The sequence below is a fragment of the Aulonocara sp. 'chitande type north' Nkhata Bay genome, unplaced genomic scaffold (assembly GCF_057382095.1).
Source record: "Aulonocara sp. 'chitande type north' Nkhata Bay isolate Kocher_YH1m ecotype deep benthic unplaced genomic scaffold, A_spYH_male_GT1.1 unmapped_scaffold_20, whole genome shotgun sequence".
In the NCBI taxonomy this organism is placed as follows: domain Eukaryota; kingdom Metazoa; phylum Chordata; class Actinopteri; order Cichliformes; family Cichlidae; genus Aulonocara; species Aulonocara sp. 'chitande type north' Nkhata Bay.
This window is the reverse complement of record NW_028234352.1, coordinates 659,640-684,338: the sequence shown is the minus strand read 5'-3', so window position 1 is coordinate 684,338 and position 24,699 is coordinate 659,640. Positions and strand designations below refer to the sequence as shown.

Sequence of the window (24,699 nt, the reverse complement as noted above, 5' to 3'; positions counted from 1 at the left end):
AGTCCATTGTTCATTCAGTGAACTACTCAGTTTATTTTGGGCCTCAGAAATGCTCACTCTGTTTGTACATCACTGTCAGCAATAGACTCATTCTGCTGTGTGGACAGGAACACATGTGACATCACTTCCTGTTTGTTTGTGACTGAAGAAGTTTACAAGGAATCATTTAGAAGAGTTTCAAACATCAACTGATTGAATCCATGAATCTGAAAACGTGTTTGTGAGTGAAAGAGACAGACATGTACAGACTGAACTATCTGTTCAACAGTCAGAGTGTTTCTGTAACAGGAGACACTCTTTACACTCCACTCAGCACAGGGACACTGAGGAACCAAAACCAAACCAAAACCCAGGATAAAGAGTTTGAGTGAATGTGGTGTTGAAGGTGTGGAGGTGGATCAGAGTGTCAGAGGAGACTCTGTAGAAGGACAGAGTGCCAGCAGGACAGTCCACATACACTGCTGCTCTCTTAGAGACAGAGGAGGAGGAGGAGGAGGAGGAGATGGATGTTAGTCTGTTATTGTGCCTGACAGACTGAGGACCATCATCAGAGCACCACAGACTCCAGGACTGATCATTGTATCCAAACACACAGTCATTACTGCCTCCTTTCCTTCTGATGCTTCTGTAACTCACTGATATATCAACGCTTCCTCTCCACTCGACCTCCCAGTAACAGCGACCAGTCAGACCATTTCTACACAGCAGCTGAGGACGAACATCAAATCTGTCTGGATGATCAGGATATGACTGAACCTCCTCCACATATGTCACCTTCCTGTTGTTGTCAGACAGTTGGAGCTTTGTGTTCACTGTGTTTGTGTCGATTGTGAGTTGACAGGAATCTGATGGAGAGAACAAACACAATCCAGCTGCAGTTATTGATCCATCATCTGTTCATTGATTGACACTTTGATGATGACTCCTGACATGATGAAGATGGTTGAATGTGTGCTGCTTTGTTTTCATGAATCCCATTAAAAACACACTTACACTTCCTCAGACCTGGTCTCAACCATCGGACTCCAGCAGGCTCCACCCTGAAAGGAGGAGGGGGGTCAGAGCAGCACAGTCAGCATGCACACATGGACATTACATGGCTCTCACACACACACTGTTACACACTGAGCTCAAAGCTCGGCTCCACTGTTTTATTCAAAGAAATCTACATTTATTTATCAGCACATTTAAAAACAGCTTGAGCCAAAGTGCTGCACAGAGTAGAGAGAAAATAGGAAACATACACAGTAATGACTATAAAGACTGGTCAGGATTGAAAGCTACAGAGTACAAATGTGTTTCCAACCGGCTTTTAAAAATGTCCAGTGTTGGTGACGACCTGATGTGAAGGGCGACTGTTCCAGAGTTTGGCTGCAGCCATCGATAAAGCTCACCTCTGTTTTTACGTCTAGTTCTGGTCAGAAGCTGCTTATCTGCAGACCTGAGGGCTCCACTTGGATTCTTTTGTTAAAGAGAGATAAGATGGAGCCAATCCATTCACAGATTTAAAGACAACCAGATCTGGAAGTGGATTCTACCACGTACTGGTAACCAGTGGAAAAAGCTGGTGATGGGTCGTCTAGCACAGACCCACCGCTGGAACCAGACAATTGATGAGGGAGAGAACTGTGACAGCGCCGTTCCTTCACTTGACCTCAGTCGCTCTCGTCTGCTCCCTCGTAACACTGCTCTTTATTGAGCTTACATGAATATGCACAAGTTCATTATGACGTCTTACACAGGTATGAACAAAGAGTACCAGTCTGTGCATAGTGTGTGTGTGTGTGTGTGTGTGTGTGTGTGTGTGTGTGTGTGTCTGTGTGTGTGTGTCTGTGTCTGTGTCTGTGTGTGTGTGTGTGTGTGTGTGTCTGTGTGTGTGTGTCTGTGTGTGTGTGTCTGTGTGTGTGTCTGTGCGTGCGTGTGTGTGCGTGTCTGTGCGTGCGTGTGTGTGCGTGTCTGTGCGTGCGTGTGTGTGCGTGTGTGTGTGTGTGTGTCTGTGTGTGTGTGTGTGTGTGTGTGTTCCAGATGTGACCCTGTGACCCCAAAGCTGGTGCTAAGAGTCCAGCGGTCCCCCTAACAAAGGGCTCTTATACTTAACCAGACACAGAGTAGGTGTCCTCCTACACCAGGGGTCCCAAACTCGCGGCCCGCGGGCCTATTGCGGCCCGCAGGACGATAGTTTTTGGCCCCACCTTAATATGAAAATGTAATGTTAGTTTGATAATGTATGACACTTTACAGTGTTGTGGGCGGAGCTGAATTAACCCACCAATCAGGGTGGGATATGGATCTCAGGGGACACCAGCCGGGCTTGATGCAAGCAGGGAAACATTTCTCAATGAGTCAAAGTTCCAGCAGCGTTGCCCTGGAGTGTTTCTTTCTTTCCTGTGCCTGGCTGGCTTCCTCCTTTCTATTGGGCAAACGCCGACATTCGCCCCAGCGCGCTGCGTTCACAACACTTCAAAAAAAGTTGTTTTTTTAAGTTGCTGCCCAGCGGGACATTATACGTATATAGATTTATACACACGTCAGTGGGATTTAAAGTTATTTTTCCACAGAGAGAGATCTCATATTAACTCTCACAGTGATGCGTAGGCGGCGGGATAAAAGAAAAGTCATGAACTCAATGCAGCCCAATTTAGTCTGCAGTCACATAGCGACACCTGTTCATCGGCAACAACAGTCCCCGGTAACCCGGACTAATTATAGGGTCGCACCGTAATTTGTGGCTCCATGTTTTTATTTGCATCACTGCGTTTGCATTGCAGCAAACATGAACATTACATATATTTCAATATAATGTAAAAGCAGTCAAAACAACTAACATCAGAAACAGCTGATGTTATTTGTTATATGTCACGGTGTCATTTCCGCTTCTTTCTCCTGTAACAACAGCCCGGCGCCGTGAGCAGTCGCCTTTTTTGCGCTCGCTATCCCTGCACTTTCTACCATCTGCAAACGCCACGGTGTTCGTGTCGTCATGAAAGACATGAACATCGAGCGTAAAAACAAAGGAGACTGCTACCGGCTTTTTATCTGCCGATCGCCGTGCTACGGTTGCAAGAAAAAGAAGCAGAAATGACGTTCTCTACGCGTTGAGACGTTCCCCGTCCGTCGGCTAAACGCTTGATTGAAACTTCAATGCGACAGTGACACCAAGTAGAATTATAAATGTCACATAGCCCCAAACATGTCTTTTTCAAAGCCTGCGGTGAAGAGAAAGGTTGGTGATGAGCACCGACAATTTCAGGAAAAGTGGGAAATGCAATATTTCTTTGATGAGCACAGGGGCACCCCGACCTGTCTTATTTGCACAGAGAAAGTTGCGCTGCACAAGGAATACAATTTGAAACGTCATTACACAACTAGACATGCTGAGCTGGATGCAAAATACCAGGGAGACGAGAGAGCGAACCGGGTTGCCAGTCTTAAAACAGATCTACTGAGGCAGCAAGATTTCTCCAAGAAAGCAACCAAAGAGAATAATGCAGCAGTCGGAGCCACGTGGTTAGTGAGATGATTGCTAAAGCAGGGAAGCCATTCACAGAAGGTGCATTTGTCTAAAAGTGCATATTGCAGGCTGCAAATATAGTCTGTCCGGGAAAGAAAGGTCAGTTTAGCAACATCAGCCTTTCTGCCAACACCGCAGCAGATCGCATTTCTGACCTGTCAAGTGACATTTATGACCAACTGTGTGAGAAAGCCAAATGTTTCAGTGTATACTCAGTCGCTCTTGATGAGACCACAGACATCACCGACACTGCCCAGCTCCCAATGTATGTCCGTGGTGTTGATGACAGTTTTGAAGTGATGGAGGAGCTGCTCACAGTAATGTTTAGTTAGTAAAGTTTATGGGCCCTGTTAGAATCAATATTTCATTCTCATTCTGTTGTTTGAGAACAATAACAGAAAAATGTGCACTTCAGAACAAATTTATTGTGAATTCAGCTGTGAATGTACAGTTTGTCATTATTTAAGCTTCCATTTCCAAATGTTAGCTGACACTTTATTAGGTACACTGGTATCTATATCAGGTACACCTGTGACCTAAATGTTCCTGCAAACAGACTCCTTGGAGACCCCTACATAAATATCCATGTACTATCCAGCTAGACTAGTGTGTCTGTCCCTGAAAATATTCCTGCATGTGTGATTGTTCATGTCTCATCTGCAGGAAACAAACAGGAAGTGAGTGAAGGACACAGGAAATGTTTCCAGCTCTTCCTCCTCTATCAGACATTCTCTCCATACCTGAGAGTGTCCAGTCTCCAGCCTGGATCCTTCAGTCCAGCCGACAGAAGCTTAATTCCTGAGGGACCTGGATGATTGTAGCTCAGGTCCAGCTCTCTCAGATGGGAGGGGTTGGAGCTCAGAGCTGAGGCCAGAGAAGTAAAGCCTTCCTCTGTGATCAGACAGCCTGACAGACTGCAGACACACAAAACAACAATCAATCTGTCAACAATCGTTTTCTCTTTGTCACAATAACATCTATCCATTTACATCCATTCAATGTAACTTTATTTATAAGTGACAATTCCCAAAGGACAACAACAGTCATCTGAAGCTGTTTAACAGTGTAAGGTAACAGCCTCCAATATTAGAGAGAAAGCCCCAACCATCAGACAATTGTGGAGATACAGAAATTCTTTTATTGCTGCCATATAATCTGCATCATTATAACTGCATTAATAATGTTCTTTACAGCATTATTCCATCTAATAATATTTCTCACAGTATTGATATTGCATTAAAGTTGTCTATTGAACATGTTCATTTGAGGATCCTTCCATTATGTTAACTTTTATTACAAGTACGGTCAGAAGTATTTCATACACATTGCATATTTGTGCTTATGTCGAGTTGATGTTCGGTTCATTAAGGGTCTTAAGCTTCACTGGCGTGACTGTCCAGGTGATCCATGCTGAGGGAAACTAGAACAGGATGATTGCATGGATGCTTACAATACATATAACACATATAATCTAGGAATGTGTCAGGCCTGAGGCCTTAACTCATTTGGTGTCTCACTATATTTTACTCTACTTGGCAACAGATGACCAGAGTCAATAATTAGCCCCAGAGACCCTGAGGGCTTGAAGTTTATTACCTTGTATGGAAGGTGTTACAGAAAAGAGAAGTTCTGTGTCTGTTTATAGCCATTAAACATGTACAAGATGTACCATTAACTGTGACTAATGTCTGGAACCTATTTTACTCTGACTATTTTTATTGACGCCAAGGGGGGGCGTGTACCCCACTGCTTTGTAAGTGTCCACAACATGTATTTTTGTCAGAAGACATAGGCTGATGTTTTCTCCTGTGTGTTAATAAACTCATCGTTTGATTGCACTTCTCTGGGGCCTCCGTGGTTTGTCTCACTGCTCTACATTGATAGATTTCACGACACAATCCACTGTGAGCAGCACTTGGTGATGGTGGGAAGAAGAACTCCCTTTGACACAAAGATCCTCCCAGTGAAAACAGGCTCCAGGAGGAGCATCTACCATGACTGGTTGCAGGGTGAGGGGAAAGAGAAGAGATGAGCTCAGAGAGACAAGAACAAAACAGAGAGACAAAAGTTAAGGACATGCAGTAGTGACATATAAAAGCATCAGGAGTGAAAAGAGGGGAGAAGAAAGCAGAGCATCATGGGAAGTCCACCAACAGCCTGAGCCTATAGCAGCATAACTAAGGGATGGTTCACCTGATCCAGCTCGAACTATAAGCTTTATCAAAAAGGAAAGTTTGCAGCTGATCTTCAAAGTAGAGAGGGCGTCTGTCTCCTGAACTCAAACTGGGAGCTGCTGCCACACCCAGTCCAACATAGCCAGGCTGAGTCGTTAGATTAGTCCAACGTAAAGTCAGAAAGTCATTATTTATGTCACATTTTAGTGCAAATGTAGAAAAACTGTCCAAAAGTTATTTCTAAATCTGATATTAAACAGTTTAAATGGTGAAAAAAGCTGTAAAGAAAACAGAAAGAGTCAATAAAAGCCTCTTTAGAGGGTCACCAGTTTAAAACTCAGACATTTAAACTGGTGATTCTCCTTCTCTGCTCCATTTCCTCTCTAGACTTCCTGTTCCTAGGAGGGATTTGATTGGCTGAACGTCCTTTTAGCCTTTCTTTAGTTCTTTGGGTGCTAATCAAAGAGGAAAACACGAGTCATGTGACGTGACATAAGGAGCGCTCTGATTGGTTGGGATTGACAAACTATGGTGCTGTTTGCAAGCTTCGCTTTGCAGAGGCAAGAAAATCTCTTAGATAGCGACGAGACGCTCCACAGTGACATTTCCACACTTTGGAGCTTCTGAAGTGCAGATGTTTGGAAACGCTGCTCCAACGTGTGGTTCAAACACTCAGGTCACGTGACCTCAGCTGCCACAGGTGGCATACCTGCTGCTTCCATGTTAGCATGTTAGCTTCAACAGGTGGTCAGTGTGAGAGCAGAAGATGATATCAGTGACATCCAAACAAGGAAGGAAGAGACTGTTGAAGGCAGCGAGCTGTGACTGCTGTGAACAGTGTCCTCACACTATTTTCTCCCTGTGTCAACATACATGAGGCTGCTTCAGCTGCAACACACCACAAACACCTTTATACAACTAAATATACTGAGAGCACACTGCTGTGGTTGCTCTGGTAACCATTGTTAAGGTTCAATATTGAGGAAGGGTACAAGAGGTGATCGAAGAATAACCACACCGATCCGGCCGGGTGAAGTCAAACGATGATTTTAATGAACACACGTGTGGGAAGACACTCTGTACGCAGACAGCCAGTAGTCCTCGACTTAATCAAAGCATGAACAGATATTTTATAGCATCAGGGTTTGTTTACTGACGCCCCTTCATACGTCACAGACAGGATATATACATACGTCAAATCAAAACCACAATGACCTTTTAACACAGTTTAAAAGAACATCGTCTTCCATCTTCATAACAGGTGCATCCTGTCACTGCCGGATGCTCGCTTGTCATCTTGACACCTCAGCGGCAGTTCTGCGACAAACCGCTCTTTTTGCCACCCCAAGCAAAACATGATTAAACTTTCACCTATAAATGATTCTCTAACTGAGTGTGTGTGTGTGTGCGTCTGTGTGCTAACCACAATTGCACCCTGTTTCACCTCGCGACTAGCTCCTGACCCCTCACCAGACAGAGAGACAGAAACCACTCTCGTATATGTAATAATCGAACTGAAACTATGGATATGACTTTTACTAAATAAATGTTTTAATCAAGAACCTCTACTAAACATAATAACTGTGTGCATAAGCATCTTAAGGCCTTCTTAAAGCTATCTGTTACATTGTTAAAGCCATGATCATACTGCTGCTCAAAATAACTTCCTGCTTCTGCAAACTCTCTGCAAGCCTGTTTCCTGTCAGCCTGTGACTTTTAGCCTTTCTGAAAGACACACACTGTTCAACCCCTGAATGCAATATAAACTCCAGATTATATTATTAATGCAATGGTAATAATGACAATTATTTAACAATAGCAGTAAAATAATTTCCCTGCTCCACACTCCCTCTCTTGACCTCTGGAACACCAGAGGTCACAATACATTGTGTCCTCACTCAGACCCTCTCTGGTGGTCTCGGACCTCGAGATCTCCAGGATCCTCGCCCCTCCTGTGGACGCCGAGATCGATCTTCTGCAAAAGAAACAAAACACCTTTTCCTGCACCTCCCTAACTTATCCTATCTGAGACTCTTTAATCAAAAGCCTGACCCTAATTATCTTCTTAACTTATTGACTTGTATTTATGTATACTCTTCAACGTTACTCATCACTTTAAAATTCTTTAAGCGCTGGTTTCACGTCCGGTTGCTCGCTTTATTTTTCCCTTATCTGATCATCAACATCCTGTGCACAAATTGTCGCTGCTGCAAGTTCCTCTACTCTAAAAGAAAACAACCACTTTAATCAATTAAGTTTAAGCATATAAGCAATTACTCCTATATACATTTCATCATAGCTAAATGCTGCCTTGAAACAATTCCTATGTGTTAACTGCATTTTAACCTCACATTTCCTATGTTATAACCTGTTTTTGTATAGCCTTTTTATTTCATTTTGCTCCTTTTAATGTAACAATACCTCCTAATTTTAGTTTATCAGACTTAACCAAAATATATGCTTTCCTTCCTCTTTGGTCCTTCTTTAAGTTCAGTTAAAAGCTAAATGAATTTGAGGCCTGTTGCCTGGAATCAATACTGTCATGTGTGTTTCTTAACTCTGTGTCTGTAAGCGTGTGCAATCCTTCATGAACTCATATTATCCTCACAGTAGATTGGCTAATCATAGCGCTAGCCAAAGGCTCGTGACCCTCCAGAGACAAATTTGAGCCACAACTCCTTTAAAAGCACAAAATGCAATATGTATAAAAATCATTTCTACGTAGAAGCTCCCCCTTTATCCTAAAGATAAACCTATGTAATATCTGTATGTGTACGCCTACATTATAACCACTTCTTCTAAAAATCAAAAAAGAAATCAAAGCTGTTCTACTCCTTCGACCCTCACTAATTTTCCCTCTAAGAATTATTCACAGCTTTGAAAAACCAGCATTGTATCTTCTAAACAGGATTCAGTTCTGTCATGGTCCTGGGCCATGTTGGCCCAGTATTCTTGGTTCCTTGTATTTTCGCTCCTTATTTAGGCCAGGTTTTCTGAGGTGTCCTGTTGTGGTGTTCCCTAAGTGTTTTTTCCCTTTGTGACTCTTACCCCCTTGTGCCCCTCTGTGTATTTATGAGCTCTCGTCTCTCTTTGTATTTATTCCATGTTTCCCCCAGCCTGTTATGTCTGTGTTCTCCCCGTGCTTTCTCTCCTCCTGTCTGAACCTCTGTGTACTTCCTGTTTTACTTTGACAGTCTCTCGTCCGTATGCGTAATCTTGTGTTCACTCCTGCCCTGTCTCGTTTATCAGTGTCACCTGTGTTTCCCACCTGTGTGTAATCTCCCTGTGTTCTCTGGGTGTATTTAAGTTGTGTCTTCTGTTATGGTAGTTGCTGGTTTGTCTGTGTTGTTTCCCCTCGGTCTCCCTGCGTCTCGTTTCTGGTTTGTGTTATTAGCTTACCCAGTTTAGGTTTCCGGTTTCTTGTTTTTCCACCAGTGCTGTTTTGTGCCCACCGTTGTAAATAAATATTCACCTGCACCAGAGCTGCCGCCTTTTGGGTCCTTTTCTACAACTCCACACGGCTTGCCCCGCAAACCGTGACAAGTTCACTTTAATCCTTTAACCTTAACTTAAAAATAACAGTTTCAGTTTTACCATATCCAAATGATCAAAAACCCCAAAAGGTCCTGAAATGATCCTAAATTATTAAACAATTAAATTATTAAACCCTAAACCCCCCTTTATCTTGATACATTTCATGTGTCAAGATACTATACAAAACTTAAAATGCTCAGTTTTCCCCACTCATGATCCAATCTATGTCATAAAAATAAACTTAAAACAGAACAGTTATCAGTCATGTGTTTCTTCAATTAATGGTAACTGAGTTACATCAAAAAATATTTCCCCTTTAGCATTTGGCATTCTCCCAACAATATACTATAATCCCATAATCTAACCCCAGTCAACAAAACAAAACAGAAATTTTCTCTGGTAAAAACAAATTGTTTGTCCACATTAATTCATCCTCACTCACATTCAGTCACACATTCACTCACATGCAGTCACACCATGTATTTGCTGATAGTGGAGCTTCCCGCACGATCAGATTCTCCACCCTCAGCAAAATGAGCTCAGTCATTTTTTATTTTCCATAGGAAAATATTTCTTTATGCTTTTGGACTGGATTGACTCGCATAAAATCCTTTTTACAGGGACTTACGACCTTGATCAGTCCCCACAGGTAGCTCTCCTCAGCCAATTGTAATCTGGAAAGCCCCCTTATATTTTCAGCGCCGTTATTCACTGTTGCAGGCCTGCTTAAAACAGAAATAAAAAAATAGAGCTGATTGTTAGCTCATAAAAACAAAACAAAATCACCTGACAGGTTTTCTTTAAGTGCACTGTTACAAAATAATGGGCCCCTCCCAGACATGTCCATGTTTCCTAAAACTCCCTCTATTAAAAACAAAAACACCAACCCAAACCTAACTGACAAAATCAACCCCTCACCACAACAACCTTAAACACACAAGTCTTGCCACCACATAATTTCACCTCCTCAATACACCGAAAGTCTCATTAAAACCACACAATTTGCAAACAAAAATCACCCCCTTATGCTCTGTAACATACTTCAATTCAGCATAAAACATAACCCCCTTTGTCATATGGCTTCTTCTATTCCTCAATTACAAACTCAAATGTATTTTATTAAACATTCACACCATTGTATCATTCATACAAAATAGCAAGCTGTTCTTCATTGCATATGTTTGTGTTCTTAGCCAGGTTTAATCTGTATCTATGCATTAATCCCCATGAGCTTGTCTTGTCTTCATAAGGTTAATGCATTTTCTGTTTGTGTATGTGAATTTGCATATGTTGCTTTTGCAGTGTGTCAGACTCCTGCACAATTCTCCACTTAAGCCGTCAGTTTCTTTCCCAAATCTGCTAACCCAAATTCTAAATTCCCACCTTATTAACACCATTCCTGCTCCTTAGCCACAAGTGAGGGCCCACTTGTCATGTTTATGGAGGCATGGCGCTGTGAACAATTCAACCAGAAACTTGCCTTGGCATGTCCAGTCAAGTTAACCTACAGGTTTCTTCCGACCGCTGCACGTGGAAAATTGATCCAGATCTGTTTCGCCCCTATAGAAACACAACTGAGACATTTTCATTATTTTCATATGTACTTAAACTACCCGTTTCCCTCTCTCTGGTCAGAAATCCCAACTTATGTTATGTATATACGTGTAAGCAGGTCTTCATTGCTTTTCCTATGTGTTTTGTTAATGTTCAGTAAGTGTAAGCTGCTTTCTTCATTGCCTCTATATGTTATAGTCAGGTTTAATTCATGCATCTTTTCCCTGATTTCTTAATTCAAAACTATCTCACTTCTGATTCTTTCCAGAAATAATTTCACATGTAACACTTTGTGTATGTGTGTTTTCTATTCTTGTTTACCTCTTTGTTTGTGACGGTGGACATCTCTAAACCATCATGAGTTCAAGCTTCACTTTCAGTCCAATTACACCCTGTATTCTCACAGTCGAACTCGTCCTGCTTCACCTCTCACTGGTCACTGTCCTCTTCTCTCAGTGTCCTTTTGTTGTCTTGAATTCCAGCAAACACAGTCTGTTTCTTCTCTGTTTCTCTTCAGTATTTTCCTTTTGGATCAAGTCCCAGCCTGGCAAAATACCACATTCAGTGCCTTTAAACAGTCATGTCACACTGTTCTTACCAGCCTGCTGTCCACCGTGCATGTTTCATCACGTGGTTTCTTCTTTTCTGTTGATCCTCTCAGTCATCTCTTTCAAGATTACTCCAAGCATGGCAAATCTGACAATCAATGTCCAGTGCTTTCCACAGCTCATTGTCCCACTGTTCAACTGCCCAGCCTGTAATTTACAGTACATGTTTCCACCTCGTGGTTCCTTACATGCTGCTGCTGGTGTCGTCAGTGTGGTTTCCGTTGCACTGTCTTTTGCCTGCTATTAATTCTTCTCAAGTCCACGATGTTCTGTCGGTCTTCATCAGGAGATTAACTGTCCTTTGAGCTTCTTCTCAGGATGGGGACAAGTGCGAGGTCAAGCTGTAAAATTTTAAGCCAAAATCTGGCCTGTTTTCTCCCAATTATGCTACTCTACTGGTTTTGACGCCGTACTCAAAATTCCAGGTTGAGAGAAGTCCACCTTTATTTATCTGTAATCTGTGTTGACACACTAAAACATACAATTAATATCCTTTTCATTTCTTTTCTCAAAACCTCCATTCGCTTTATCTGCCTAAAGTCTAACTCATCTGTTTCTCTCTCTGGGTGCTCACTCGTCACCTTATATGGGCATGCAAACTTCCTGTCACCCACACCATTTCCTGTTACACACACACCGCACGCAGCTGCTCAGAGCAGCTCAAGCTGCTTTGCTGTTTCTCCAGGCTAATCAAACTTATTTTACAATCTACAGACCCTCTGTAATTCTACTAACTTTTGATCTAAAATGTAACATCATTCACACAATGATTGAACATAAACTAAATTACCATATCAACATACAATTACTGAAATTCAAACTCAAATACACCGTCTGTTTTAATAAAGTCAAAGAGTAAACGGGTGTACCAAGTGTATGTACTTATGTGTTTTAAACTGAAAGAAAAAGAAACTCAAACTCTTATAACATCACTCATGCATCTCTTAAATTAAAAACACTTTCAAACTTTAAAACCTCCTACTTTACATCACCAAAGAAATACCTCTCACACCTTCATTCATCATTCAAAACCTTCTAGTCACCGCATTCACACACCTAAACTGTGACCAGAATTGAGGAATATAACTCAAAACACACTTTCCTAAGAGTATTTTAGACATGCTTGTCATAATAAAAAAGAGCAAGTAAACAAAAACAATTGAAACCCCTATTAATTCTCACCGCACACACAAGAAATTGAAAAAATAAAACACACCAGCAACTGATGCTGGAGAAAAGTTACTACTGAAAGTGATGTGTTAGTCTTAAGTATATACAGTGCACTCAATATATTTATATATCTACATCCAAACTCAGTCAATTACTATACATCCACTTGCAGCAGTATTTGTAAAACCAACTGTGGTTTAAACAGTTCACTGCTTACTCATTTGCATTTTCACTCACACACACACCGTCTAAAAATAGCAGCAGCATTGCCTCAGACTCCTTTCACACAGATCTTTTTATATTACAAAGACGTCTTATATTTACAACTACTGTCAGATCTGTCAGCTTTAGCGCCTAACCAATTTTGACAAATTTCAGTTAACGGTCTAACCGATAAAGTCCAACTTTTTTGTAATCAATTAACCAGTATCTGTCCAACAGTTTCTGGCCTCATCTCTAAAATCCCTAACTCAATTTAAGAGTGTCCAACACCCAAGGTCCAACCTTTGCTGCCCAAAAAAGCACAGATTACCGTTCCAAACGGTAAAGTGGTCCAACCACTAGCTATTTTGGAGGTTCCCAAGTTCTCCCCGGTTGCCGACCGTACTAACCCTATTCGCCGATAGGTCAGGGCCAAGCGTCCTCGGCCAGGAGGGAGCATTACCTCCGAGAACTGCGCTTCCTACCAGTCCAACTGGCGTTCTTGAGTAATTTATAATACTTTGGAACAACAGTAAAACACCCAACAAAGTGTAAGACTGAAGCAGGTCCAACCTTATAACCAAAAAATAACCAAATTCCCTAACCTACTAAAATCATTTCCAGCAGTCCAACTGCTTCCCGCGGTCCAACCGCATTAAATCCTTTTAGCGGTCCAACCGCATTAAATCCTTTCCAGCAGTCCAACTGCTTTAAATCCTCAGTACTGTCATGAGATTCTCATCAAAATCAAAACAGACATCCACCAGTAACTTCAGTGAGTAGACTTAAATTTTATCATTTCCAATTTGGCACACTTTGGAAATAATTCAACAGGTAGTGCCTTACCTTTTGGATAAGCCGGCTTATGCCCACTCACTTAGACCACTGGAATTCATGTCTGCCCGTCAGACCACCTAAGACCCCGGATTTCTCCGTCTAAACCTCCAACTCTCCCTCCTCAATAACCGGACGAAGCCCCCAAATGTTAAGGTTCAATATTGAGGAAGGGTACAAGAGGTGATCGAAGAATAACCACACCGATCCGGCCGGGTGAAGTCAAACGATGATTTTAATGAACACACGTGCGGGAAGACACTCTGTACGCAGACAGCCAGTAGTCCTCGACTTAATCAAAGCATGAACAGATATTTTATAGCATCAGGGTTTGTTTACTGACGCCCCTTCATACGTCACAGACAGGATATATACATACGTCAAATCAAAACCACAATGACCTTTTAACACAGTTTAAAAGAACATCGTCTTCCATCTTCATAACAGGTGCATCCTGTCACTGCCGGATGCTCGCTTGTCATCTTGACACCTCAGCGGCAGTTCTGCGACAAACTGCTCTTTTTGCCACCCCAAGCAAAACATGATTAAACTTTCACCTATAAATGATTCTCTAACTGAGTGTGTGTGTGTGTGCGTCTGTGTGCTAACCACAATTGCACCCTGTTTCACCTCGCGACTAGCTCCTGACCCCTCACCAGACAGAGAGACAGAAACCACTCTCGTATATGTAATAATCGAACTGAAACTATGGATATGACTTTTACTAAATAAATGTTTTAATCAAGAACCTCTACTAAACATAATAACTGTGTGCATAAGCATCTTAAGGCCTTCTTAAAGCTATCTGTTACATTGTTAAAGCCATGATCATACTGCTGCTCAAAATAACTTCCTGCTTCTGCAAACTCTCTGCAAGCCTGTTTCCTGTCAGCCTGTGACTTTTAGCCTTTCTGAAAGACACACACTGTTCAACCCCTGAATGCAATATAAACTCCAGATTATATTATTAATGCAATGGTAATAATGACAATTATTTAACAATAGCAGTAAAATAATTTCCCTGCTCCACACCATCCATATATCCAGATGTTTGGGGCCGAGTCTGCTTCCTCATCCTTGGTTCAACCCTCAAAGTTTGATGTGTTTTTTTGTGATTTGGTTTTATTTGTTGTTCTATACACTGTGAAACAAAGCTAGAAGCCCCTGTGGTTCAGCGGGGGACTCAAACCCAGGACCCAACCTGCTCCAACAACAGTCAGAAGGATTTTGTTAAGTCTCATTTTCTGTTCATTAGGAAAACATCAATAATGAAGAGCACATGTTTATAGAGGCACATTCAGACCAATGACAACAGTCCATTCACACTGCCCTCCACCTTTTTAAATGTGAGTAAACACATCATGGTTCTGGTGCTGACGTGGTATCAGGGACAGGTGATGATTTTGAACTCAGTCTGAGGTTTGATTACATTGAACCTGCACTGCTTTATCCTGTTTATGACACATTTATACTCAAAGTCGCAGCTGGATAACAAAGAACAAGGAAAAACATTTGTTGAGAGAATTGTTAACAAATGTGGTGAGAGTGTTGTAATAGTTACAGACAGAACTATGATTTATTTATTTAAATGCATTCCAGGACATTTTTTTACTCACGTTATGTCTCTTCCACAATGTTATTTTTCTGTCCTACAACGTACGTTACAATTACATTAGCATGACCATTTATCCAAATTAGGCGATGACATCATTTAGCGACTTGCAGCGACTTTTAGGACAGCCAATAGCAATTTTCCTTACTGAGGAATTGGCAACACCAGGAGCAGTGGGTGGATGACAGCATCATCATGAAGGATCAGTGTGAGAACACATCATCATCCACAAAGAAAACCAGTCTGAGTGTCTGATGCTCTTGTTAGAAAGACGCAGTCGCAGCTTGTGGGTGCAGTTAGCTGGTTTGCTAGTTAGCTGCTCTGCTAGTTTGCTGCTCTGCTAGTTAGCTGGGAGCTAACTCACTCGAACATTTGATGCTAAACTGTCTAAACTGTGTGAGCAGCATTCATTGCTGCTCTGTGTTACTCTCCAGCCTCTCTTTCACTTAGTCCTCTCAGTTTTTTCCTCCTTAAAAACTAGAAAACCTTCTTTTTCAGCTTCTCCTCCACACCCGAGCTGTGGCTAAGGTGCTACCAGCACGCAGGCTCGGTGTGTACAAATTCATGGGCTGCGTCCTCCTGAGGACACATTTGTAGACCGATTACGTCACAGTGACGCACCGAAGGCTGTCCAAATTCCTCCGAATGCAGCCGACAAATGCGTCCTCCTTTCCCCGAATTTGAAGGATGGGTCGGGTGTGTCCTTCGTGGCCCACCATATCCCAGAATTCATAGTGCGGCCCAGCCAAACTCCAGCTTCCAGTAATGGCGACCGCTACTAAGTTTTAAAATTACTCTTATTAATCTTCCTGGGTCACAAAATAAACTTTTAACATATTTTCAGGGGAGAATGTGGGTGTGTAAACTTCAAATATCCGCTCGGTTTATCAAGATATCGCATATTTGCAAAAGTGCAAAAGTGCTTCGACGTTTTCAGCGACGTCTGTTACCCACCAACTCGATAGCTAGTCGAGAGCTCGAGGGTCACTGAAGCCGCAGAGAACGGCACAACTCCCGGCACATCATTTTCAGATCACCGCGGACTTTCGCTACTCAGGTTAAAAGTAATATTAGTAACATATGACTGAATCTATATCTCACTTAAAGCTTTCTGTAAATGAAAGAATCAGTGAAAATGAGGCACTTCAGCTGATTTTAAACAAAAACTCTGAACATAACCTGATCCAGACCAGGTTATTGGTTCAGCATCAGTAACGGTGATGTAGCCAGGTAGAAACAGAGCTAGACAGACAAACATTTATGCTCACAATCACACATCTCCAGTTAACCCAGCATGCATGTTTTTGGACTGTGGGAGGAAGCAGAGAACCTGAAGACAACCCACACAGGCCACACTATCGCTCTTATTTACAGAATTATAATCTAATTAGATGATAAAGTAATAAATTATTTGGTATTTTAATGAAAATACATTTTAAGCAATAGCTTATAAGTCAACAATTATAGTTAAAAAAAGTGACAAATCAAACAGTCAATAAAACCTTCTACAGCTGAAACTAATGTAGACAATGTTGGGGTAAAAATCAGAGACGATAACTACCAAAATAAAACAGGAAGTGAATAACATTCAAGCTCACTTTAAGCTCGACAGTCAAACTCTGTTTTGTATTAATCTATTGTTTTGAATTTTTGTTTACATTTTATATTTAAGTGAGGCAATGAGTCATATCACTGACCAAATACACAGGGAGTGCAGAATTATTAGGCAAGTTGTATTTCTGAGGAATAATTTTATTATTGAACAACAACCATGTTCTCAATGAACCCAAAAAACTCATTAATATCAAAGCTGAATGTTTTTGGAAGTAGTTTTTAGTTTGTTTTTAATTTTAGCTATTTTAGGGGGATATCTGTGTGTGCAGGTGACTATTACTGTGCATAATTATTAGGCAACTTAACAAAAAACAAATATATACCCATTTCAATTATTGATTTTTACCAGTGACACCAATATAACATCTCCACATTCACAAATATACATTTCTGACATTCAAAAACAAAAGAAAAATAAATCAGCGACCAATATAGCCACCTTTCTTTGCAAGGACACTCAAAAGCCTGCCATCCATGGATTCTGTCAGTGTTTTGATCTGTTCACCATCAACATTGCGTGCAGCAGCAACCACAGCCTCCCAGACACTGTTCAGAGAGGTGTACTGTTTTCCCTCCTTGTAAATCTCACATTTGATGATGGACCACAGGTTCTCAATGGGGTTCAGATCAGGTGAACAAGGAGGCCATGTCATTAGTTTTTCTTCTTTTATACCCTTTCTTGCCAGCCACGCTGTGGAGTACTTGGACGCGTGTGATGGAGCATTGTCCTGCATGAAAATCATGTTTTTCTTGAAGGATGCAGACTTCTTCCTGTACCACTGCTTGAAGAAGGTGTCTTCCAGAAACTGGCAGTAGGACTGGGAGTTGAGCTTGACTCCATCCTCAACCCGAAAAGGCCCCACAAGCTCATCTTTGATGATACCAGCCCAAACCAGTACTCCACCTCCACCTTGCTGGCGTCTGAGTGGGACTGGAGCTCTCTGCCCTTTACCAATCCAGCCACGGGCCCATCCATCTGGCCCATCAAGACTCACTCTCATTTCATCAGTCCATAAAACCTTAGAAAAACCAGTCTTGAGATATTTCTTGGCCCAGTCTTGACGTTTCAGCTTGTGTGTCTTGTTCAGTGGTGGTCGTCTTTCAGCCTTTCTTACCTTGGCCATGTCTCTGAGTATTGCACACCTTGTGCTTTTGGGCACTCCAGTGATGTTGCAGCTCTGAAATATGGCCAAACTGGTGGCAAGTGGCATCTTGGCAGCGGCACGCTTGACTTTTCTCAGTTCCTGGGCAGTTATTTGGCTCCTTGGTTTTTCCACACGCTTCTTGCGACCCTGTTGACTATTTTGAATGAAACGCTTGATTGTTCGATGATCACGCTTCAGAAGCTTTGCAATTTTGAGACTGCTGCATCCCTCTGCAAGATATCTCACTATTTTTGACTTTTCTGAGCCTGTCAAGTCCTTCTTTTGACCCATTTTGCCAAAGGAAAGGACGTTGCCTAACAATTATGCACACCTGATATAGGGTGTTGATGTCATTAGACCACACCCCTTCTCATTACAGAGATTCACATCACCTAATATGCTTAATTGGTAGTAGGCTTTCGAGCATATACAGCTTGGAGTAAGACAACATGCATGAAGAGGATGATGTGGACAAAATACTTATTTGCCTAATAATTCTGCACTCCCTGTATATTTCATCTTTTCAGTCAGAAATAATCAATTGATCATATTTTTATTACTAAATGTTTCTGAAAATCAAATTCTGATATCTGAACAAACAGCTCTGTAAAAACCTTCAGCATACAGGAATCGAACTAGAAGGTTTGGTGGATGAAGCACTGCTAAAATAAAGATTTTGGACTCAGGAGCAGATGGGACATTTCATTGCAAATGAAAGACAGAAAGTGAACAAATATCACTAAAAACCCCAGACACTAATTTCTACATTAAGACTTTTTTAAAAATCAATTTCCTGTTTATGCAGTAATAGAAATCAGGTTTAACGTGATCATCATTGGAAAATTTTAAATCCTGACCTGAGAGTTTCCATTTTACAGTGTGGACTCTTCACTCCAGCAGACAGAAGCTTCACTCCTGAATCCTGCAGGTCAGAGTTACTCAGGTCCAGCTGTCTCAGACTAGAGGACTGGGAGCTGAGAGCTGAGGACAGAGCTTCATAGCCTCTCTCTGAGAGCTTACAGTGACTCAGTCTGAAAAATGACAGATAAACATTAAACAAACACTGTTGTTAAGTTGCAATGAGGGTGCACTAAAGAGTTATTAGATTTAGCAATTAATCCTGTTTTTTTACTGAGAGTCAACAAATGGATGACGCTGACATTTGTTAACTGACAATGGTCAATCAATTCTGGTATTCTATTGCAAATGCCAATTGGGCTCCATGTGCCGGGCAGTGCATTAGCACCAAAGTAGCTGACATATTAATCAATAACTCTGCTCATTAAATTATCATAAAACTATTACAGAAGTTTAACTGACTTTTTTCCCATTTAGTGGATTCTTATTGGTTAATTCTGTCAATTGATGAAAAGCACAACATAACTTGATCTCACCTCAGAGTATTCAGTTTGCAGTGTGGACTTCTCAGTCCTGCAGAAAGATACCTCACTGCTGGATCCTGCAGGTTGTTGTTACTTAAGTCCAGCTCTCTCAGTGTAGAAGACTGGGAGCTGAGAACTGAGGACAGAGCTTCACAGCCTCTGTCTGAGAGGTCAGGGACACTCAGGCTAAAAAACAAAATAAAAACACAATTTGAAAAACTGTAATTTGATAACAAACTGTTATCAAATGACAAGTTAAATGAACTCTCTGACCAGTTACAGAGACTCAGTCTGGGGGAACAGAAAATATTTTAAAAGTCCACGTAGTAAAGAGATTAGAAATGTGGCAGATGATTATAACTTTAGACCAAAAAGGTCCCTCTCGCTCATATATTTGTTAAAACAAGAATAAACGCTCATCTTGATTTGCTTTGAATTTTTATTGACTTCTTATGCTGATTCATAAAGAATATGACTTCATCTGACCTGAGAGACTGAAAAACAATCAAGCATGCATGACTGAATCTGCCAGCAGCTGCAGATCCTTGGAGCTGTACTGGTGATGCTGATTGTAACATATAGAAGTGAACTCCTCTTCAGCTGAGCAATAAGACCAGAGGAGGAATGAGGGAGTTGATCACCTATGGCTCCATCACAGTCTTTGAACATCTTCAGTCAGTACAGAATGATGCTGCGAGGCTTTTAACCAGCACATGAAACAGACTGGACATTACTCCAGTTTAATCTCTTCACACTGGTAACCAGTTCATTTTAGGCTTTATTTAAAGTTTTAGTCCTTACTTTAAGTCCCAGTCTATATTTCTGACTTTCTACAATCCTACAGCTCTTCTCACATCTGAGATCTTCCAGTTAAAGGCTGTTACTGGTCCCACTAACTCATTTATTCAGACTCTAGTATTCAGAGTGGCCTTTAACTAGTTTTAGGCTGTATGATGTTCAGTGTTTGCTGTTTAATGTTTTTATTGCCTGTTTCTATTGTAAAGCACTTTGTGATTTTTGACCTGTGAAAGCTGCTGTATGAATAAAGTTTACTTACAGGATGATTCTGGATATGACTTTGATAAAAGCTGACACCCAGATATGTTTAAGACACTGACATTTACTGCTGCTATCAAACATTAACTATAATATACTGTATTTAGTAGGGGTGCAACGATATTCGTATCGATATTGAACCGTTCGATACAGTGCTTTCGGTTCGGTACGCATATGTATCGAACAATACAACATTTGTAATTTATTTTATCAATTTTCCTTCTGACGATGCTGTCTGTGTTGAGCGCTCAGTGAATCTGTGTTCGACTACTCCGCCTAGGCTGTACTGTCGAGCGCAGATCCACTGAGCGCTCCACACAGACAGCATAGTCAGGAGGAAGAGCGCAGGGCAAGCTAGCGAGACAGAAGTTAAGCTCTCAGCAACATGGACCTCCCCCACTCTCATTCAGATCTGGCGTTTGGAATTATTTTGGTTTTCATGTGACGTATGACCCTGAAGGTAAGCGAGTCATGGACTAAAGTAAAACAGTATGTTGGATGTGCCATGCAATGCTCAATTACATGGGTGGGAACTAGTGTGTTAGCGCAGTTAGCTCGTTAACGTGTTGGCCGTCTAGCCCCACGCACGGAGCGATCGGCGGTAGCTCGTTAACGGAGATTTGCCGTGTTGTGGCGTTAAGGTCTTTTCAACGAGATTAACCTGAAAGCACTAGTGGGAACACAACGAATATGACTGCACATTTACGCCGACATCATCCTAGTGCAAAGACAAAAACAACAAGCATGCTACTAACTTTAGCCGAGTCATTTAGACAGCTGTTAGCACATGATTCTCCTTATGCTGCTGAGAATATAGCCCAGAAGAAGCGGATAGTATAGCTTTTATTTTGGAAAGCGCCATTTCTCTGTAATAAACTCTCTTTTCCAAATATGAGTGATTCCTCAATCAGATACAGGGCTCGCAAAATCGCTAGCCCGACGTCCCGGAGCTAGCGATTTTTTCAGTCGGGCTACCAAAATCTATCTCTTCCCTGCCCGTCGGGCTATTGTAGGAAAAATGTCAATGCTTTTGCATTCTTTCAGAAATGTAGCTGGGTAATTATGTCATTGGCATCGGTGAGCCACTGTCAATATGTGACATATTGAAATCGCGTTTGAATTTGCGCTTGTTTTTTTGCTTTCACTTTGCAATCGTGCGAACTGTGTATAGAGAGCGACAGCACTGATCTGTGAGTGATGATAATTTGTGCACCAATTCCTCTGACATCGTCTTATTAATCGTTAGCTTACTATGCAAACATGACAAGTGAAATCTCCTGCAGCTTAAACATGTGAGAGGTTGATCGCGCAGAGAATCGCTGAGCTTATGTGAGTGCGTGTGTAAAAGCAGCAGGAGAAGTTATGATAAATCAGACTATAAGGCAAAAAGAAAGTGCAGCTTTATGGTTTCATGGACAAAATTATTTCTGTGGCTGCAATATGACGAGCTAAATAACCAGGGCTGCACATAAGTGGTCCGCAGGTGCGCATTCGCTGTCAAAATAAAAAACACGCACAAGGGTTAGGGTTAAATTTAAAAACTGTACTTTTGAGTTAAAATATATATTTATAATTTTAATAAATGACAAATTAAAAAGGCATGAACATTTTTTTTGTATCGAAAAAATATCGAACCGTGACACCAAAGTATCGAACCGAACCGAACCGTGAATTTTGTGTATCGTTGCACCCCTAATATTTAGTGCTGATGATCATGTAAATAAATATGTTTAAGTTTTTAAGGGTCCATCACACATTACACTATTTATGTTATAGATAAAAGCCTGATCACATGTTTACTCACAGAGCTTTGTTGGAGGCTTTGACCACTGGCAGCATTCTCAGAAGAGCCTCCTCTGAAGCAGAGTATTTCTGCAGGTCAAACTCATCCAGATCTTCTTCTGATGACAGTAAGATGAAGACCAGAGCTGACCACTGAGCAGGAGACAGATTGCCATTGGAGACAAGTCCTAATGTTATGTACTGTTGGATCTCCTCCACTAGAGAACAATCATTCAGTTCATTCAGACAGTGGAACAGATTGATGCTTTTTTCTGCAGACAGATTCTCACTGAGCTTCTTCTTGATGTACTGGACTGTTTCCTGATTGGTCTGTGAGTTACTTCCTGTCTGTGTCAGCAGACCTCGTAGGAGAGTCTGACTGGTCTGCAGTGAAAGACCCAGGAGGAAGCGGAGGAACAAGTCCAGGTGTCCATTTGGACTCTGTAAGGCCTTGTTCACAGCACTCTGGTGGAGAGATTGAAGTTTTAGTTTGTTAAATAGTTTAGATTTCTTGGAGGTTGTCTGTTGTTCTTCCAGCAGATTGAGTCCAGAGTTGATGAAGGTCAGATGGACATGAAGAGCAGCCAGAAACTCCTGAACACTCAGATGGATGAAGCAGAACACCTTGTCCTGGTACAGTTGTTTCTCCTCTTTAAAGATCTGTGTGAACACTCCTGAGTACACTGAGGCTGCTCTGATATCGATGCCACACTCTGTCAGGTCTGATTCATAGAAGATCAGGTTTCCTTTCTGCAGCTGATCAAAAGCCAGTTTTCCCAGAGACTCCATCATCTTCCTGCTCTCTGGACTCCAGTGTGGATCTGTCTCAGCTCCTCCATCATACTTGACCTTCTTCACTTTGGCCTGAACCACCAGGAAGTGGATGTACATCTCAGTCAGGGTCTTGGGCAGCTGTCCTCCCTCTCTGGTTTCCAGCACATCCTCCAGAACTGTAGCAGTGATCCAGCAGAAGACTGGGATGTGACACATGATGTGGAGGCTTCGTGATGTCTTGATGTGGGAGATGATCCTGCTGGCCTGCTCCTCATCTCTGAATCTCTTCCTGAAGTACTCCTCCTTCTGTGGGTCAGTGAACCCTCTGACCTCTGTCACCATGCCAACACAGACAGGAGGGATCTGATTGGCTGCTGCAGGTCGTGTGGTTATCCAGAGGCGAGCAGAGGGAAGCAGTTTCCCCCTGATGAGGTTTATCAGCAGCACATCCACTGAGGTGGACTTTCTAGGGTCAGTTAGGATTGTAGTTTTGTGGAAGTCCAGAGGAAGTCGACACTCATCCAGACCATCAAAGATGAACACAACCTGGAAGTCTTCAAAGCTGCAGATTCCTGCTTCTTTGGTTTCAGTAAAGAAGTGATGAACAAGTCCCACCAAGCTGAACTTTTCCTCTTTCAGCACATTCAGCTCTCTGAAAGTGAATGGAAATATGAACTGGATGTCCTGGTTGGCTTTGTCTTCAGCCCAGTCCAGGCTGTATTTCTGTGTTAAGACTGTTTTCCCAATGCCAGCCACTCCCTTTGTCAGCACTGTTCTGATTGGTTCATCTCTTCCAGGTGAGGCTTTAAAGATGTCTTCTTGTCTGATGGTTGTTTCTGGTCTGTCTGGTTTCCTGGATGCTGTTTCAATCTGTCTGACCTCATGTTCCTCATTGACCTCTGCAGTCCCTCCCTCTGTGATGTAGAGCTCTGTGTAGATCTGATTCAGGAGGGTTGGGTTTCCTGCTTTAGCGATGCCCTCAAACACACACTGGAACTTCTTCTTCAGGGTGGATTTAAGGTTACGATGACAAACTGCAGCTGGAAGTTCTGAATAATAATAATAAAAATACAACTTTAACAATCACATTTTACAAAATGCTGATGACAATTTCTGACCCACTGAGAAATGACTGAACACAATGGTGTCACAAGTCTCTCATTTATCCAGCAGCTTAAATCTTTAGATAAATCCTCTTACGTCTCTGCAGACGGTCAGCCAGCTCCTCCTGCTTCATTCTCCTCAGGAAGTCCACTGTGATCTTCACAAATGCCTCTCTGCTGTTTCTCCTCTGCTCATCATCCTCCCTCTGAAACTCCAAGCACTGGGGCTTATTTGGATTCAGAGCCTTCTGGATCTTCTTCAGCTCGTTCTTCACAAAAGTGATGATGTTGTCCTCCAGCAGCTGGAACAGAATACTTTATGAATGACCCACCACTCTGAACTTTAGTCCACACAACATCCACTTCTTTACGATCAAGGGGCATATCATCCACGAACTCTTTACCAATTATAGGTTTGACTTTATCTGATTAACTGAGACTTTGTCCACAACTCCATGATCCCAAAACGTTGATGCTGTTCATATGAATGCAGCGATTTCAGTGGGAGAAACATTTCACTGGTGTTCAGAGCTGAACTACCAACAGGTTGATGATCAAAGCCAGAAACCTGGAGATGTTTCAGGTGACTGAGTTGATCGTACAGACAACTGGTCTTAAAGGTTCACTCTGTTTACGCATACAGAT

General features: G+C 41.9%; 1 protein-coding gene across 1 annotated transcript; it reads right to left on the bottom strand.

Moving 5' to 3' along the window:
* LOC147300651 (protein NLRC3-like) lies at positions 1–24,443 on the bottom strand. Its single transcript, XM_086285030.1, has 8 exons — positions 24,426–24,443; positions 24,152–24,356; positions 22,200–24,000; positions 19,352–19,525; positions 18,815–18,988; positions 4,252–4,425; positions 994–1,040; positions 1–845 (listed from the first exon to the last, which is right to left on the bottom strand). Exons 1-8 carry the CDS (start codon positions 24,441–24,443, stop codon positions 310–312), a joined length of 3,129 nt encoding a protein of 1,042 aa, XP_086141156.1. The 3' UTR covers positions 1–309.
* Positions 24,444–24,699: the final 256 nt, after the last annotated feature.

Coding starts and splice junctions, on each gene's coding strand:
- LOC147300651 (XM_086285030.1), bottom strand. Junction 19,526..22,199: donor AAAGCCTCCAACAAAGCTCT/GTGAGTAAACAT, acceptor TTTGTTTTTTAG/CCTGAGTGTCCCTGACCTCT. Junction 18,989..19,351: donor TGCAAACTGAATACTCTGAG/GTGAGATCAAGT, acceptor GTCATTTTTCAG/ACTGAGTCACTGTAAGCTCT.